General features: G+C 60.8%; 1 protein-coding gene across 7 annotated transcripts in view; it reads right to left on the bottom strand.

Moving 5' to 3' along the window:
* SEMA4D (semaphorin 4D) overlaps positions 1 to 16545 on the bottom strand; it is an 89453-nt gene that overhangs the window by 13026 nt on the left and 59882 nt on the right. For all 7 annotated transcript variants that reach the window (XM_072841391.1, XM_072841401.1, XM_072841361.1 and 4 more), the window contains 11 exons: positions 15276 to 15624; positions 13742 to 13887; positions 11161 to 11223; positions 9637 to 9735; positions 7142 to 7235; positions 6516 to 6629; positions 5739 to 5890; positions 4647 to 4822; positions 4401 to 4557; positions 3230 to 3452; positions 2396 to 2511 (listed from right to left, as the gene is read on the bottom strand). In XM_072841391.1, the coding sequence (XP_072697492.1) occupies positions 2396 to 2511; positions 3230 to 3452; positions 4401 to 4557; positions 4647 to 4822; positions 5739 to 5890; positions 6516 to 6629; positions 7142 to 7235; positions 9637 to 9735; positions 11161 to 11223; positions 13742 to 13887; positions 15276 to 15375 (1440 nt within the window). In that variant the 5' untranslated portion in view covers positions 15376 to 15624. The remainder of the gene's footprint in view (positions 1 to 2395; positions 2512 to 3229; positions 3453 to 4400; positions 4558 to 4646; positions 4823 to 5738; positions 5891 to 6515; positions 6630 to 7141; positions 7236 to 9636; positions 9736 to 11160; positions 11224 to 13741; positions 13888 to 15275; positions 15625 to 16545) is intronic.

Genomic DNA, 16545 nt, shown 5'->3' with positions numbered 1-16545 from the left:
CTGGTTAACCTCAGGGTTAACAGAACCCAGCAGAAGTCAGTGTTTCAGACCCAAACGAGTTGCAGCCTTCCCCGGGGGGAGACAGGGAATTAACAGCAGCGTCCAGCTGGCGCTCCTGGCCTGTGACGCACCCTGTGTGAGTATAGCCAAGAAGTCCCCTCCACAGCAGACTGTCCTCTGGTCAGAAGGGGCAGAGAGAGCCAGGCCTGGGGGCTAGCCCATCCCTGTTGGTGGGGCCCAGGCAGAGGAGGCCACATGGTTGCTGAAAGGACTGAGGATGCCACCCCAGACCCCTCTCGGGGTCACGTGGCTTGCAGAGGAGAGGGTTCCTGGGAAGGCCAAGCAGGCAACCTTGAGGGACCCCGGAGGGCACAGACTGCCCGGAAGCCCCAGCTGACACCAGACCTGAGTGTGTGGCTGTGGGCATGGGGGGATGGGGCGCTCATGTCCCTGCACCCCCGTCCCCAGGGCTGGGCTTCCGTGACCCAGAGCCACGGAGTAACAGATTCTGAGAGAAGGAAACAGGCAAACAGTGGCGGGGGGTGGCTGAGACCATTGGCAGGTGCAGAAGCCCGTGGGCAGGAGGGACTGACACCCAGCAGCCTTGAGGTCTCCCCCACGAGCAAGCATCCGTCACCATAGGGTGGAGTGCAGGTCCACGGCTTCACAGTATGTCTGCCCATGGGCACTGGGGCCTCACCCCTGCCCGGCCTCGCTGGCCAGCACTGTCCTCGCTCACGTCACGTCCCCAAACCCTCAACCCCATCCAATCACGAGGAAACCCGGGGTGTTTGGTCCTCCGCAAAGCTGAGCATGCCGCCGAAATGATGATAGATGGGGATGTCCCAGGCCATGTGAGGCCCCGGAACTGGAGCAGACGTTTGTGGGCCAGTGGGCACTGTGCCAGTGGGGCTCCTCCGTGCGGGGGGTGGCCAGAGCCCCTGCACATCATCCCCCACCCTCTGTGGATCTGACAATATTTCAAAATGGAAAGTGTTTAAAAAGGCAAAGAAAAAACCTGAGCAGGTAATGCCTGATGTTTGTGAGGTTTGTTGAGTGGGTGCATGCCGTGGCCCTGTCCTGCCTGGCCCCTCACGGGTCCCCTTGGACATCAGATCCAAGTCCATCTGCTCACAATGCAGGGGACCCGTGCGTGACGTCTGCACACGTGCCCCTGGGAAGTCAGCTGCCTTCTCCCCCCACCTGGCTGCCCGTGCCTCTTGCCGCTGCTCACCGTCCCCTCCCCTGGCGGCGCGGAAGCGTGGAGGGGCCATGGGACCACCTCAGGTGTGAAGCTCCGTCCACCCCCGGAGACAGAGGCTCGGGAGCGTCAGGGTCACACAAGGCAGGCTCAGCATGTGAACAATGCCACACACTGGGGACAGCTGAGCCCGGTGCCCCGGAACGAGGCTTTGCGGGTCCAGGCAGAGAGGCCAGGTGCGCAGCAAGGGGCACGGGCCCGCGGCCAGGCTTCCGGTGTCTGCTCTGGCCCCGGGGGGACTCCCAGCGTGGGGACCCCACAGGGAGGAGCGAGGCCTGCAGCCAGTCACATGGCGGGGCCGGGCCACCCCCAGGGTCGGATGCCCCCAGCTACAGAGGAGGCTCACGTGGTCCCCCGACCTGGGCCTGGCCTGCTGGGATCCGCGTGGCCCGCCCCAGCTGTGAGCGGGAGCCGCGGCCCAGCCACGTGTGGAGACGGCAGGGCTCGGCCTGCGCAGCAAGTCCGCCCCGTTTCTACACTACCCGCCAACTAATAATAGATTTCACATTGTGAAACGGCTGAGGAAAAAGTCAGAATAACATTCCACGACATCTGGGTGTTAACGAGCTCCTGAGCTGTTTCCATAAACAAAGCTCTGCCGGAGTGCAGGCAGGTGCAAAGGCCGGTGGATGCCCCAGGGCCGCTCGTGTAGCCCCTGGAGCCTCGAGCACTCAGTCCTGGCTTTTACGGGAGGGCTTAGCAGAACCCCAACCCCGACCCCGATCCTGACCTCGACCCTGACCCCAACCCGATGCAGTTGATGCCTCGTCAGAGAGGCGGGGGTCGCACAGCATCATCACTGCTGCTCAAAGCAGGCTCCTCTGTCCCGACACGTATGTTGCAAGGACCCCTCACCTGCCGACGAGGCGCCGACCCTACCCAGCTCAGGGCGCAGGGGTGTTTCTGTGAGCCGGTGCCCCTCACCTCCCAGGGTGCCCTGGCAACTCCGTGAGGCACAGCCCTCCTGAGCTGACAGTTCCATCTCCCCATCCGACACCCTGGGCCTCCCAGGACCTCCTGTAAGAGGCTGGAGATCGGCTCCTCTGGACCAGACAGACGACTGGCCTCCGCGTTCACCCAGCGACCAGGGACACGAGTGCCCCCCGCCTGCCCGCCCCCCGCCGGCCACTCTACCTGCTGGGAATTCAGCAGCAGCGTCTGGATCGGCTCAAAGTCCGGGAAGAGCTGCGTCTCCTCGATGATGTGGGCCTCATGCTCGAAGCTGACGGCTTTGTGCAGGGCACCCCGGTCTGCAGGGGCAAAGCTCTGGGTCAGGGCCACACCCACGAGGACAGGACGTGCTGGTACTGTCGGCCACGGCAGCCCGCGGTCCGTTCTTTCCATCAACTCCCTCCCCCGACAGGACACTTAGAGACTGATGGTCGTCTCGCTTTGGAGGTGGGAAAGGAGAAAACCACTCGCTGGGGAATGGGGACCAAGTGGCACAGAGCGTTTCTACTGTTCCCTCAATGATACGCTAACAGGCCACAGTTGGCTCCAGTGGACGTCGATGCAGTGACGTGCTGCCACCATTAAGGACAGGTGGCCCTCTGGGATGCCGCCCGTGGGTGCCCCGGGGAAGGTGAAGGCAGGGCCCTCTCCCGTGATGATTAGAGCCGCTGGAAAGCTCCCAGGGCCAACCATGGTGCCCTACCAGCGGCCTTGGAGCCTGGCCACCACCCCTTGTTCAGGGTCAGGTCCCAAACCAGCAGGGAGGCCCGCACGGACCACCCAGACTCCCTCAGTGCTAGCCCCGACCTACGGGACCCAACTCCCCAGATGGGACCCAGAACCTGCCTTTTCACCCAGCGCCCCGGTGGTTGGATGTGCTCACAGCCCTGAGGCCAGCCAGCTGGGGCGGCCACTTGGGAACGCTTCCACGCACGCAGCTGGGGCCTGGGGGGCAGGCGCTGGCTCCCCAAGGAAGAGCCAGCGGTGCCGGTGTCCTCACCAGGGGTCAGAACCCACCTGTGCTGACAAACATGACGTCATAGACGGTGCCGTCCAGGGCCCGTGTCCTGTCCACCACGATCTGCGTGTAGTTCACGTCTCTCTTGATCAGCCTGGGCCTGTTGTCTATCGGGGTCACGGAGCCGTCCATGAGAGGGTGGTCTTTGATGAACTGTAAGGTCTTGTCCGGCAGAGTGAGGGAGCTGGAGAAGTTGGCGGCCCGCGCTTCACGGTTGATGCACTGCAGGGAGGGAGCTGCCTGTCAACACCCCGCGCACGGCTGCCCGCACACGCTCTGCACACGCCCCCCACGCAGGCCCTCAGGAGGCACAAAACCCACTACACAGTGGGTTTCTTGCACAAGGGCACAAACAGGCGCCTGTTCCCTGCAGGTGCCTTTTCCTTTGCGGCCTGAGGGGGAGGCAACTACATTTGTATCCATGAGACAGAATTCCCGAGATCCACGCTCTACGAAGCTGTTTGTACCTACTTATAAGCGAGAAAAGCGTATCAAGCTTTTGAAATTGAATCTAAGTACTTATCGCTTGATAGCTCAAGAACATGGCTAAAATTGCTAAAAACAGTCCCATTCCAAAGCGCGTGAAGGTCAAGCGTGTGAGGGACTCTAGCTTCTCATGCGTGTGAGTGGACGGGTCTTACTTCGTAACTTGCGCACTGAGGGACCTGACCATTGTGGGCAGACGTGTGCCCCCCGGAGGAGACCCTGTCCTGGGGGAGAGCCCAGGCCCCGGCCCTGCACGCCAACCACAAGCTGAGCGCATGCAGCCAAACGGGCCTTGTAACCACACGGACTTCTACACAGAATTCATACTTTTAGGGGAAAAAAAAAAATGTGACTCGTGTTAATGGGCAGGAGGTACAGCTCGTAACCAAGAAATTGTGTATTTCTGTGCAGGGAGCAGAAAATGACACAGAACTCTTTTTATCATACGACGTTAATGCCACTAAGTGACCTGTGCCAGCCAGGGCGACCTTCTCGTTCAGCCTGCAACCCCGTGCCTTGCACACCACTGAGGACAGCACGGGGGGAGGAGTGTGCTCGCTGACCTTCCTAGTCCCCGTGGATGCCTCTTCCCCTCCAGGGCCACCCCCACCCTGGCCTGGCCCGGGGACGCACGGCAGCTGCCACCAACCTGCCCCCGGCCTCCCGCAGCCCAGCCCCACTCACCGCCCCGGGCCGCGGCGTGGGGACGGCCCCGTTGTAGCGCACCCACTTGGTGTGGGACTGCTCCACCGTGGCGCTCTGCATGTACTTCCCGCCGGAGAAGACCGCCTCGGCCGTGGACAGGTTGTAGGCACACACAGCCGACAGCCCCACGTTGTTCCTGCGGAGGAGGGGGACGGCGTGACGGGCCTGGCTGGTGGGAGTGCAGAGAAGCTGCCCCCCTGCCCACCCCGCTGCCCATGCACTCACAGCTGTGGGGTGAAGACCCCGTAGAACACGGGCTCCTTGAGGTCTGGGGACCTGAGGACAAAGATGTCCTGCAGCACGTTGAAGACGAGGTTGTTGTCTGGCCGGGAACAGATCAGCCTGGCCTTGAGGAAAGACGTCCACTTCTTCTGCAGGGTCCGCAGGCCACCCTGGTCCCCCTGAAACCGGAAGACACGTGTGGTGGGGGAAGGGCAGGCCCCTGTGAGCGGGTGCCCAGCGAGTGTGGTCAGTGGCCCCCAGTGGCGCCATTCGAACCACCTGAGGCCTCGGCTGAGGAAGGCCGCGGAACCGCCATGTGGCCACTGTGCCCCTTCCTCGCCAGCTGGGATCTCGGGTCAGACAAGCCTCTCGGTGACGTTGCCTGGCCGCGGCTGGAGGGACCGGTGGGCCACGCGCGCACACACACACACACACAGCATCACGCAGATGCCTCACCAGCCACATGCTACTGGACCCCATGAGCAGCTGCAGAGCCCGGGCCATGGACAAGGCCCCGTCTGCCTCAGGCCAACACGTGGGGACTCCCCCAAAAGACAGTCCTCATCGCAGAGGATGCAGTCATGTCAGCAGGCTCTGGCCAGGTCCCCCATACACATGTTCTCGTGAGCAGCCCCCAAGGGACAATGACAAACACGCCTGATGGGACCCGCCCAGGAGAGCCTGAAACACGAGAATCTGGATGCAGGAGACTGGAATCGAAGCATTCTTACTCATTTTGGACACAGAAACCCACACGCTCTCCGCCACCTGTATGTTGGGATGCCGAAATCCCAATTCCAGCAGAATTTAGCTCACACGGTGGCCAGCCACTAAGTTTCTGTAACTTGGGAGGCCTAAGGGAGGGGAGTCAGAAGCAGGCTTGGTGAGACTGGGCGGCCGCTCACGCACGGGGGTGCCTATGCTTCTGGGGTTCACAGGGACACCCCCAGGCTGCCCGGGCAGGCTGATCATCATGGTGTGGGAGGGTGAAGCAGAGGGGTGTCGACATTTTAGAGGAAGCCTGGAGCCCACAAGTCCCCTGGACACACGTGCGCCATGGGTTGGCACCAAGGGGACCTCAGGGAGCGTGCTCACCTTGCACACCCTGGCCACTCGTGGGATCATCAGCTTGAACACAAACTCATACTCCACAGACACCTCGGTGAAGAAGAAGTAGACCCGGTCATCCCCGCTGTCCACGCCATCTGGGTGTTCTCGGATCACGTCAGCAAAGACGAAGCTTGGCTCTACAAGCAGCAGACACATGGCTGTCCCTCCACATGCCCAGGGCCCCGGTGCCACCGGCAGCAATGCAAGAGGGTGCGTGTGTCACAGGGGTGGGGATGCCACCCACTGCCCTCCCTGGCCCGCAGAGGTGCCGGAGATACTGCCTGTGACCCCAGGCTGGGCTTCCCCCTGTGGCGGGCAGCCTGGGGTCCCCGGGGAGCCAGACCCCCATCCCCGGAGACCCAACGATGACACAGCCCCTGCCCTGGCCCACTCTGCAGCGAGGAGCACCCCGGGGTTACAGGCAGCTGCCAAGCCCACAGGGAGAGCCCCGTGTGAACAGCTGCGGGATCTGCTGCAACCGCATCATCTGGAGGTAGATGGCCTCCCCGCCCGAGTCACCGGGGACTGTGAAGCTCTCATATCACGAAGGACAGTGACCACGTCCATTTTCAGGGAAGTAGTGGGGAGGGTGGCCTCCAAGCAGCACCAGCTGAGCGGGGAAAGACCCAGCCTGGGACACTGGGTGTGGAGCTCTGGATGCACCCGCAGGGGGACTGCCACGAGGTCGGGGGCGCCCAGGGCCTTTGGGGAGGCTCAGCGCTGCAGATGGAGGAACACGGCGGCGGGGCTCCTGCCTCTTACCGTTGAGCCACGGGATCGCGTACTCCGTCCTCAGAGGGCTATGGGACGAGTTTCGGGAGATGATGGGCTCACTTCCCAGAAAGTTGTAGGACGTCCCAGAATACAGCTCCCCGTCTTGAGCGGCCCCAGAGGGAAGAGGAGAGGGGGTCAGCACCCGTCACAGCTCCGGTCACAGCCAGACACAAGCCCCTCTGGGGATGGGGAGAGGCCGTGGGCCTGCTCCTGGGCACACGCAACTGCTTCTGGAGGCTCTGCTGCATTTCCCCATGGGGATGGGTGGCTGTGTGCACCTCATGAAGGGTGCTTCTTGAGGGCTGGGCCGTGAACACCAGGGGACCTGCACCCAGGACATGATGGTGGGCACACAGGGCTCCACATGCTGCCCTCTGTGGAGGCATGACAGTGTGAACAGGAGGCCACGTAATTTGTACAGACGCACGATAACCTCGTCCCACAAGTCTGACGTGTGGCCCCAGTGGTGGCCGGTGGGCCTGTTGCACAATGAGTTCAAAGGCTTGTGTGTGGGGTTCACAGGGAGGCCCGTGGGCCTTCTGGGGGCACAGGGAATGTGGAGGCCGAGGGAGGGAGCCCCACGGGCTGCGTGCTGGCCTGGGGGTGGGACTCACCAACCATGACAGAAGTGTAGCTCTGTGCGGGGTCGAAGGGGCACCTGCCCTTTCCATCTTCTGTTCGCCCCAGAAACTGAAAGGACGTTAAGTTCTGCAACAAAACCAGGAGACAGAGCATCAGGAAGAGTTTGAACCTCTTGGCTCCCGGCGCCCATGTGCTGAACCGCTTCCCAGATTCGCTGAGGGGAGAGAGGGAGGAGCATCTGGACGCTGGTGCCTCGAGGGCCCCACGGGTTCCAGGAGCCTCATTTTAGTTATACAGCGACGACGGCTCCACGGTCACTAGGCAGCTAAGGGCAGCCCGGGGTGGGAGGCCCCCCGTGAGCGACTGGAGGCCACATACAGGATTTCAGTGCCAACGCGGTAGCATTGGAGGCGGCAGGGCCCAGGCCCCCTGAGACACAGGCACCTGGGGACTCCCGCCCGATTTGGCTCTCACACACAGTAGGGGTGATGGTCTCAGGTCGGGCATCCCTCCTGGCCTGACCAGGGAGCTCAAACCCTGTGCATAAAAAACAGGAAAGCTGTGGGCCCACCTCCCATGTCAGGCCAGGGAGCACGAGCTGGGGTGTGAATGGATCGCAGCACGAGGGGCAGTCTGGGGGACGTGTGAACAGGGGGCGGCCCAGAGAAGAGAGGTTATTGGTAATGACTGTGCGTCTTCGCAGGCACCCACAGGCTTGGTCACATAGGCCAGCGCCACTTTTCTGGGCATTCGGGGGCTGCGGGGCACGAGGCAGCTCGCCCACACCTGCGCCACCTGTGTGATCCAGGTGCCCAGATGCCTGCGCCATCGGCCTTCTGGTGGCCTGAACATTGTCATTAAAAATATGGGGAGAGATTACATGTGACACCTGACTCCCTCACCTAACAGCAGACAGGCCCACGGGACCGGCATCTACACCTGGTGTTGGAAACTCCTGACCGACTAAAGCTCAGCCAGCAGATACCTGGGTGCACAGACATTTCTAATAAGACCTGGCACACATTTCCCTCCCTCAGAAAGCGGAGGTCCAGCTCTCAGTGCCGGCCCTCACACCCCCAGCGTCTGCAAGCTGAGACGGCTGGGTCGTGGCAGCCGCCCTGTGGGTCTGTGCACGAACATGGTTCCCCAGTCAAGTCCTGTGTCTGCCCCCACTTTGCACTGTCGTGTAGCTCAGACTCAAGGTTGGAGAATCTTCTTTAAGTTATCATTACTTTAGGGTTCCAGCAAACAAAGCTCTCCATGGCAGCGCACTTCTTGCCTGGCTGAGACTCACTCAATCAGGGACGGTCACTAGAAGAGGGGCCTGTTGATCCTCAGGTGTTTAAAATGCTCTTCTGGGGGATCCCTGGGTGACTCAGTGGTTGAGTGTCTGCCTTTGGCTCAGGGCATGATCCCGGGGTCCTGGGAAGGAGTCCCACATCAGGCTCCCTGCAGGGAGCCTGCTTCTCCCTCTGCCTGGATGTCTCTGCCTCTCTGTCTCTCATGGATAAATAAATAAAACCTTTGTAAAACATAAATGCTGCTCGTTCTCTGTGGTCGTTGTAAATGGCTCAGCAGGTGCCTGAGCAAAACAGGCTTCTTGTGGCAAGACGCTGCCACCCAATATCCTTCTGGCTCCCTGTTGGCGAGGGCCTGCAGAGGAAAGTGTGGGTCCCCCCCACAAAGACCTTCACACTACACAAGGCAAATGGGAGCCAGGAGGATGGACGTGGGTCAGGGAGGGAGGCACTCACACACCCATGCCATGCTGTAGCCCCTTGGAGGGGGTGCATGCCTCCAGCTACATCAGCGGTCCCCGCGTCCACAGCCGATGCCACAGGGCGATGCCCCCGGAGCCGAGCAGCAGCCATGCAGTCCCTGTGAGCCCGGGCTGCCATTAAGCAGCACACAGGGCAGCCCCTAGCACACACACCCGTTCCCTCCAGCTCTGGAGGTGGCCAGTGGGGTACAGGGGACCGGCTGGGATGTGCTGGGTGAAGAGGACGCTGCCTTCTTCCTGGCCAGCAGGCGCCCCATCCCCCCAACGTGGTACAGAGACGGCTCTGGAGGCTCATGGGCCCCAACTCCAAACCAACACGCAGGGGGTGCATTAGGGCTCCCACGTGTGGATTTGGGCGCATGGACACTTGGCTTGCAGCCCAGGTGAACCAGCAGCACGCGATCAGGATCCGAGTCCTGGCTTTTCCATCTGACCAGGCCCCTCAGCCGCAGCAGCCCCCCCACGAAGCACACGTGGCCAGGAGGACACAGGCTGGTCCACGGCACGTTGGTACTTCTGTGTGCCAACAGCATGCATCCCAGAAGCTCTGCCCATGGCCAGCTCTGTGCCGCTGGCCCCGTGAGCCCTGCCCTGCCCTCCCCTCGGTGATAGCGGTTCACAGGCAGGACACTGGCCTTCCAGGAGCCCGGCCACTGGCCCCGTGGAGCCCTCGCTGCCGGCCCCCCAGGTTGCCTCAGGCCCCCTCTGCTAAGAGCACTGCCCCAGGAGTGGGTGCCGCAGCCTTACCAGGTGGTCGCAGGCTGGCTGGAACGCGTTGGTCCCGCACACGTACAGGGCGCTGGCACTGAGTGGCTGCAGCACGCGGATGTAGTTGAGACATTCTGTCTGCAAAAGGGAAAGAAACGAGCATCAGCCTCCACTGGACGCCGCCCTCACGCACTGGGCACCTCGGCTGCCCCCGCACCTTCACAAGCTCGCTCGGCCCTGCCTGGGCAGCAGGGTCAGGGCACAGACCCAGCCCCCCGGACAAGCCTAACTCTGCAGCTGGACTGGGTGCTTGTGTGCCGGCAGCGTCCCCGGGGCAGCCGTCAGGGGCCGTGACATTTCACCTCCACCACCAATTCACACTCGGCGAAGATGCGCTGGCCTCAGACCCCCCTGGACACCCGCTGCCGGACAGATGCACTGACTCTCTTCAACACCCGGGACCGGCCTCGCGTGGCCAGAGCTGCAGAGGGGCCGGAGCAAGGTATCCCGCCTGCCCTCCCTGTCCCCGGGGACCCCCCCATCCCGGGCCTGCCCAGTTCACGGGACTGGAAACAGCACTTCTCTGGTCTCCAGGGACAGGCCAGGCGAGGGAGGGGCCCGAGGCTGTCCCTGCAGGAGAAAACCAGATGCCATCAGAGAACACGCTATTTTAGGCTGAAATGTATGTACTGGGATTATATGTGTTATACGGACTATTGTCTGAAATTATCTCTGCCCAGGGAAGGTTTTTCCTCCCACCACAATTGTCTTTAATGGGTTGGCAGTAGCTCACCCTCCCCACGTGACCCGGGAGGGACTCTCGTCTCCGAGCAGCCTCCACGTCGGGCAGGGCGAGCACTCGGCCTAATTTAGCTTTCAGACAACTCCCTCCAACACTAGTTATTACCACATGAAGCCTGCATTTTCCCCATTTCCTAAAGCAACTTCAGATCTAGGGACTTCGGTGAACGTGTGCAACATCTTGCTAAAGAAAAAGTTCAGCAGGAGCATTTTTTTTTTTTATTTTGAATCCTTTTGAAATTAGCCAACCACTTTAATCTACCTGAACTCTGGTGTCCTGCCCAACTAGCAAGGAAGACGGGGCTCTTCCATTTGGGGACTCGGACACAGGCCTGGCACCAGGTCGGGGCAGGGGGCCCAGGGAGTGATGGGGGGCACAGGGGGTGGGGGGCAGCACTGCCCACGCAGCCAGCACACGGACCGGCCCAGTACCTCCTGGAGGAAGAGCGTTTCTCAAGGCACGGTTGCTGCACCAGATGCAGAAACCCTATGGCCACCCCCCAAAGCTGGTGGGGTGCTGGGGGCTGGACGCTGCACCACACATGTTCATCCCACGGGCACCAGGAAGGATTTTCTCTATCAGGTTTGGGGCCATCTGAATAAACGCGCCTATGTTCACCTTTACAAAAGTGTGTCAGGCACCCACCATGTGGGGGCTCCTGACTTGAGAGATGCCCCCCAATCGTTGGGGTGCAGGAGGGGACCTGCAGATCTGTGATGTTGTGGTCACGTCACTGGGGGGCTTCTGAGACCGGAAATTACCTGTCTTGATTTACCCTTTTCTGCACATTTTGCTTTTTTATCTTCCGAGACCTTCCAATACGCCTGTTGGGAGAAACGAGAGTCCGTTTCAGTGCATCTCCCCCATTCAAAAGGGGACGCTGGCGTCAAAACCCATGGCTCCCAAAGCACCCGGGGGCATGTGGGGCACAGACATTGCCCCTGAGAGCAGACATGAGATTGCAAAGCCAGGCTCAGCCAGCGGATGCCCGAGCAACCGGGGCTTTAAGAAGTTTCCACCAGGACCATTCCCCCGAAGTTGGCACGCCTGGCCCCCCAGATTTCCATCATTCCCCCCAGATTCCCATCACTCGCCACAAAGCAGCAGCCAACGCTCACATGCTAACACTGAAGTCTTAGACTATTTATCAACAAGCTAAACCACAGGCATTTTCAAATGGCAAAGTTGGCTCCTTCATCCATTCAGACCGACTCGAGGGCAGTAAAAGGAAAAATAAAGTCCTGTGTTTCCCGTGACCGCTGGGCTCCCTTCAGGTTTCTGTGCCCGCAGCCTTGGCAGCGAGGGAGCACCTGCTCCCCCCCACCACGCGTGTTCCCATGGCCTGTGCTTGCATGATCAAGGCCGACCAGCGGCGGAGCCTCTGCCCCCTGCCCCGCACAGGACAAGAGGCCATAGGCCACCTCACAAAGGGCTCCCCAACTCCTGCCTCACCTCCAGGATGCCCCATCTCCCCGTGTGATGACCCCATGACCAACGCTCAGAGAATCAAAGCCAGCTATCGGGGGCTCAGGGGTCAGGGAGCACACGGAGGCAAATCCCCGTGGATGCCGCCCTACACTAAGTGTCCTCCACGGACTGGCTTCCCACAGGGGGAGCAGCACACCCCTTGACAACCATGCGGTCCATTTCCAGAGAAACCCAAGTCCTCATCAGAATGACATACCAAGGCAAATGGCCACTTGCCTCGGAAAGTAAAATAAAAATGATTTCATCTCCATCCACATAAAATGCATAAGGACATGGGAACATGAACACTGATGGGCCCCCCTGGTCTCTGAGGGGACCACTCCCTCACCCCGAGGGGACGCAGGATGCACAAAAAGAGCCATGTGGGCTCCAACCACACACGCAGAGGTCGGCATAGCCCGTTCTTTTTTTAAATTATTTTTTTTGAAGATTTTATTTATTCATGAGAGACACAAAGAGAGAGGCAGAGACACAGGCAGAGGGAGAAGCAGGCTCTCTGCAAGGAGCCCATTGTGGGACTCGATCCCAAGACTCCAGGATCACACCCTGAGCCGAAGGCAGGCTGAGCCACCCAGGCTGCCCGCCCTGTTCTTTTCAGAGGCCGACGGCCAGCATCTGGGTTATCGGTTGTCAGTCAGGCAGAAATAAACCCGATGATACCAGACTCGGGAGCTGACGGCAGAACAAAGCACAGACGTCTGGGGCGGAGAACGCATAAGACCAGCTCGGCCCTGCTCAGTTCCAGAGAGCAAGAAGCCAACCCCAGCCACCGACTTGAGCCTAGGACCTATGGTTATGGAGAGGCTGCCATCAGCCAGGGACAGTCTGAGCAGCAGGTCCCGCTCGGGCCACCACGGAGCAAGGCTCTGCTGATGCGCTCAAATTCACGACTCCAAGGTTGCTCCGAAAATCCAAATAACCAAAATGCCACTACCTCCCTTGGGAGAGATGGAGGGCATAGGGCGTGAAAAACAGGCAAACAGAGGCCTGGATTTCAGGTGCTGATCCAGCCTTGTCTAAAGGAATGGCTCCTGGGGACGTGAACGTCCCCTTTGGTGACAACTTCCTGCTCCTGGACAGGGAAGGAGAGGCTGGGCCGGGCAGTCCCTGGACGCAGTCCATGATGCACCTGCATCTCTGCACCAGAGGCGGGGAGGGGGGCCCTGCCTCGGTGGATGGGCCTGCCCAGAATGCAGGAGGTGGCTTTCCCAGCGAGGGCTGGGGACACCTGATGGGCAGAGCGGCTGACCCCAAGAACAGCCTGATCTCAACCACATTCAGACGTCATTTATGATGGTTTCTGGAATCTGAACAACTATTTTGATAACATATTTGGGCTGTGATTGTGGTATTTTGCTTATTTTGACAAAAAAGAATCATTTTCTTTAGGAAGGAGACACCCAGGGAACCCCTTATGGATGAAGCATGGTTCTGGGGTTGGATTTGAAGCCTCCAGAGGGACCAGAGCATGAGGACATGGGTGCAGGAAGGTGACTCCGGCCTATAGGAGCTGAGGGGGGACAGGCCTCATTGACATCACTTCTACTCCCACATGGGCTTGAGATTGTCCATGACGAAGAGTTCACAACCCCACGAGGAAAGGAGGGTGGCCCCTGGGTGAGTGGCTGGCTTGGGACGACGGAGGCTGCCCCGGTGCACCCCGGGACGGGCCGCTCACAGGCGGGCGGGAGGCTGCTCACAGGCGTGCAGAATACTGTGGGCCGGCCACGGGGTGAGCAGCCTCATGGCCAGTGAGGGGCCTCACATGCCAGGAGGGGCCGAAGTGCAGGTTCAAGGAGAAAACCCCAGAAGGTCTGTGGCCCACACGGCAGTAGAGCGGAGCCCGTGCCATACCTCATGCTGCTTCTTGGAGACGTTGAGTGCGCTCAGGGCAAACACGGCCTCCCGGGCACCCACGTACAGGGTGCTCTTGTCCTCACTTAGCAGCAACACCGAGTAGTTGAAGATGCCGGGCTCGTGAAACTTCTCCAGCTGCACCTCTGGGGATAAGGGAGAAGGTGAGGCCCTTCTGAACTGTGATGCACTGAGCACCCTGCCTGGCTTCAGCACACCGTCAGGTCGCCAGGGCCTGGCGTGGACCCACTGCCACGAGGCCAGCCCCCGGCCTAAGATGGCCACGAAGAGCAGAGGACCCAGCAAGGCCCAAGCCACTGTGGTTAACCAGTGCTGTGGCCCAACATCCCTTCCTACTCCTTCCAGCCCAGCTGATTCCAAACCCTGCACTCCATGTGGCCTCCCAGGGGTGTGGCCTCCCAGAAGCATGACCTCCAAGCACATGACCTCCCAGGAGTGTGACCTACAAGGAGCATGACCTTCCAGCAGTGTGGCCTCCAAGCACGTGACCTCCCAGGAGAAGGACCTTTCAGGATTGTGACCTCCCTGGAGTGGGACCTCCCAGGAGTATGGCCTCCTAAGCACATGACCTCTAGGCCCATGACCTCCCAGGAGTGTGGCCTCTAAACTCGTGACTTCCCAGGAGTGTGACTTCTGAGGAGCATGACCTCTAGGCTTGTGGCCTCCCAGGAATGTGACCTCTGAGGAGCATGACCTCGTGACCTCCCAGGAGACCACCGGCTGCCTGCACGCCTCAGGCTGCTGACTGCTGTGCTTGCATACTCTGGTATGTGTGTTTGATCATAACACAGATGAACTGTATAAAAAATAGAACTAAGCTTTCCTTATTCAGTGAAAAAAAATGATTTAGCTCAAAACCTTAAAAAAAATATTTTGGCAAATATGTCCCTTAACCTGAGTATTTTTCAGGGACAAGTACCACCAACTTATAAAACAGAGAAATGAGGGATGCGTCCTCTCTTACGAGGTCATGGTGCCGATATGCAGGAACACGAGGCACGGGCAATGGGCAGTTACGTAAGTGCGCTCGCTGTGGCCCGGCCCCGGTGGAGGGGTCTGAACCCGGGTTTCCTTGGCCTGCCGTCCTGCTCTCCTGATCTTCCAGGGCTGGACACAGACGTGCGGACGCAGGCTCCTGGGCACGTGGCCTGGGGCTCTGCACAACACGGCTGGGCCCTGCGAGCCCTTGCTGCACTGAGCCCGAGGGACCTGGGGTCTCAGGACGCGGCTCCTGAGAGGGAGATGGAGCAGATGAGAGCAGCTGGCTGGACGCTCGGCCACCCGTCACTCAAGGCCCTTGGAGTGGCGTTCACTGAGGTTCGGGCCTGGGCCGCGTGCACACTCCTTCGGGTGCACAAGGGGGAAGCATCCTTCCTGGGACCCCTGCACCAGCTGGGCATGTGCACCCCGGGGCCGAGGCTCTTCCCCTGCTGCAGGTGCACAGCACCCCCTCCCCCCAGACCCAGCACAGCCCCCGCTGCCCGCAAGTCTCCAGGGAAGGGCCAGCCCTCACCTCTGTGCTCCCAGGTGATCCTGGGGACCGGTGCGAATGCCACCGTCATCCCAAATGCCATGGCCAGGGCGGCAAGCAGCCCACCGATGGGGGCGCACATTCTCACGCGCAGGCGCCACGGGGGGGGCTCCGGTAGTGAAGGCTCGTGGGCAGGGAGCCCGTGGTGGGGGTGACGGCCAATGCTGCTCAGAGCCGGGGGGCCACGACCTGCAGCACGGCCCGGAGCGGGTGGATGGTGTGAATGCTGAGGACCCGCATCTCCCAGGCACTGGGTGAGGTCCCCACCGCAGATGTCGAGGGCCACCCGGTTCTTCAATGGTGCGCTTCTCTGCGGCCTCACGAAGAAATTCTGGAAGCAAGTGAGAAGGAAGGTCACAGGTCAGGATGCATAGAGGAGCACCTGCTGGCTAGATCTCCCTGGGCCCCTGGCTTGCTCTGTGCCGGGGCAGGGTGGTGGGGACGCCGCCCCAGGGCAACACTGTGTCCCAGTCACCCAGGGGCAGAGCTCCAGGACAGATGGGGGCCGGACCTGGACAACCACCCACCTGGCTGCTCAGCGTCCCCCCAGCATGGACGCTCATGGTCAGCTTGCAACGTGATGCAAATGCCTGAACCAGGGGACAGGATCTCCCCAACCCTGGCTTCCCAGCTCCATAGACCTCGTCGGCAGGTCAGCCAGGGCCCAAGAGCAGGAGCAGCAGGTAGAGGCTAAGCTGGGGCACGTAAGCATGCGTGCACACGCACACACGAACACATGCACACACATGCATGTGCACACATATGCACGTACACATGCACATGCAGGCAGACACGCACACGTGCACATATATACACATGCACACACACCAAGTACATGCATACACGCACACACACAGGTGACCTCGCCATGCAGGCTGGCTGACCTCCCGCAGCAGACACGGCCACCCCCACGGCCCTGCTCCCGCAGCCCCATCTGCCTGTGGTGAGGGGCAGCTCAGCCTCACTGCAGGTCGCTGAGGCGGGGCTGTCCCTGACCTGGGTCCCCACCGGGACCCCAGCGGGACTGTGACCAGGATTCCTGTGGGCTTCTCCCAAACAGCTGTGGGAGCAGAGATGGGACCCTTGCCTATCCAGCAGGGGGGTGCAGGTATGTCACAGCAGGACCCTGTGCTTCCCCGCCCTCCCCTAGGGGGCCCGGCACGGTGTCCACTCGCAGCCCCCCAGCCCAGGTTCCTGCTTCTGGGAGCCGGTGGAACAGTCTGTCCTCTCAGCCCAGGGCAGGCCCTGCTCA

The sequence above is a fragment of the Canis lupus genome, chromosome 1, assembly GCF_048164855.1.
Source record: "Canis lupus baileyi chromosome 1, mCanLup2.hap1, whole genome shotgun sequence".
In the NCBI taxonomy this organism is placed as follows: Eukaryota; Metazoa; Chordata; class Mammalia; order Carnivora; family Canidae; genus Canis; species Canis lupus.
Note: the sequence above shows the minus strand (reverse complement) of the source record. Positions and strands in the feature narration are given on the sequence as shown.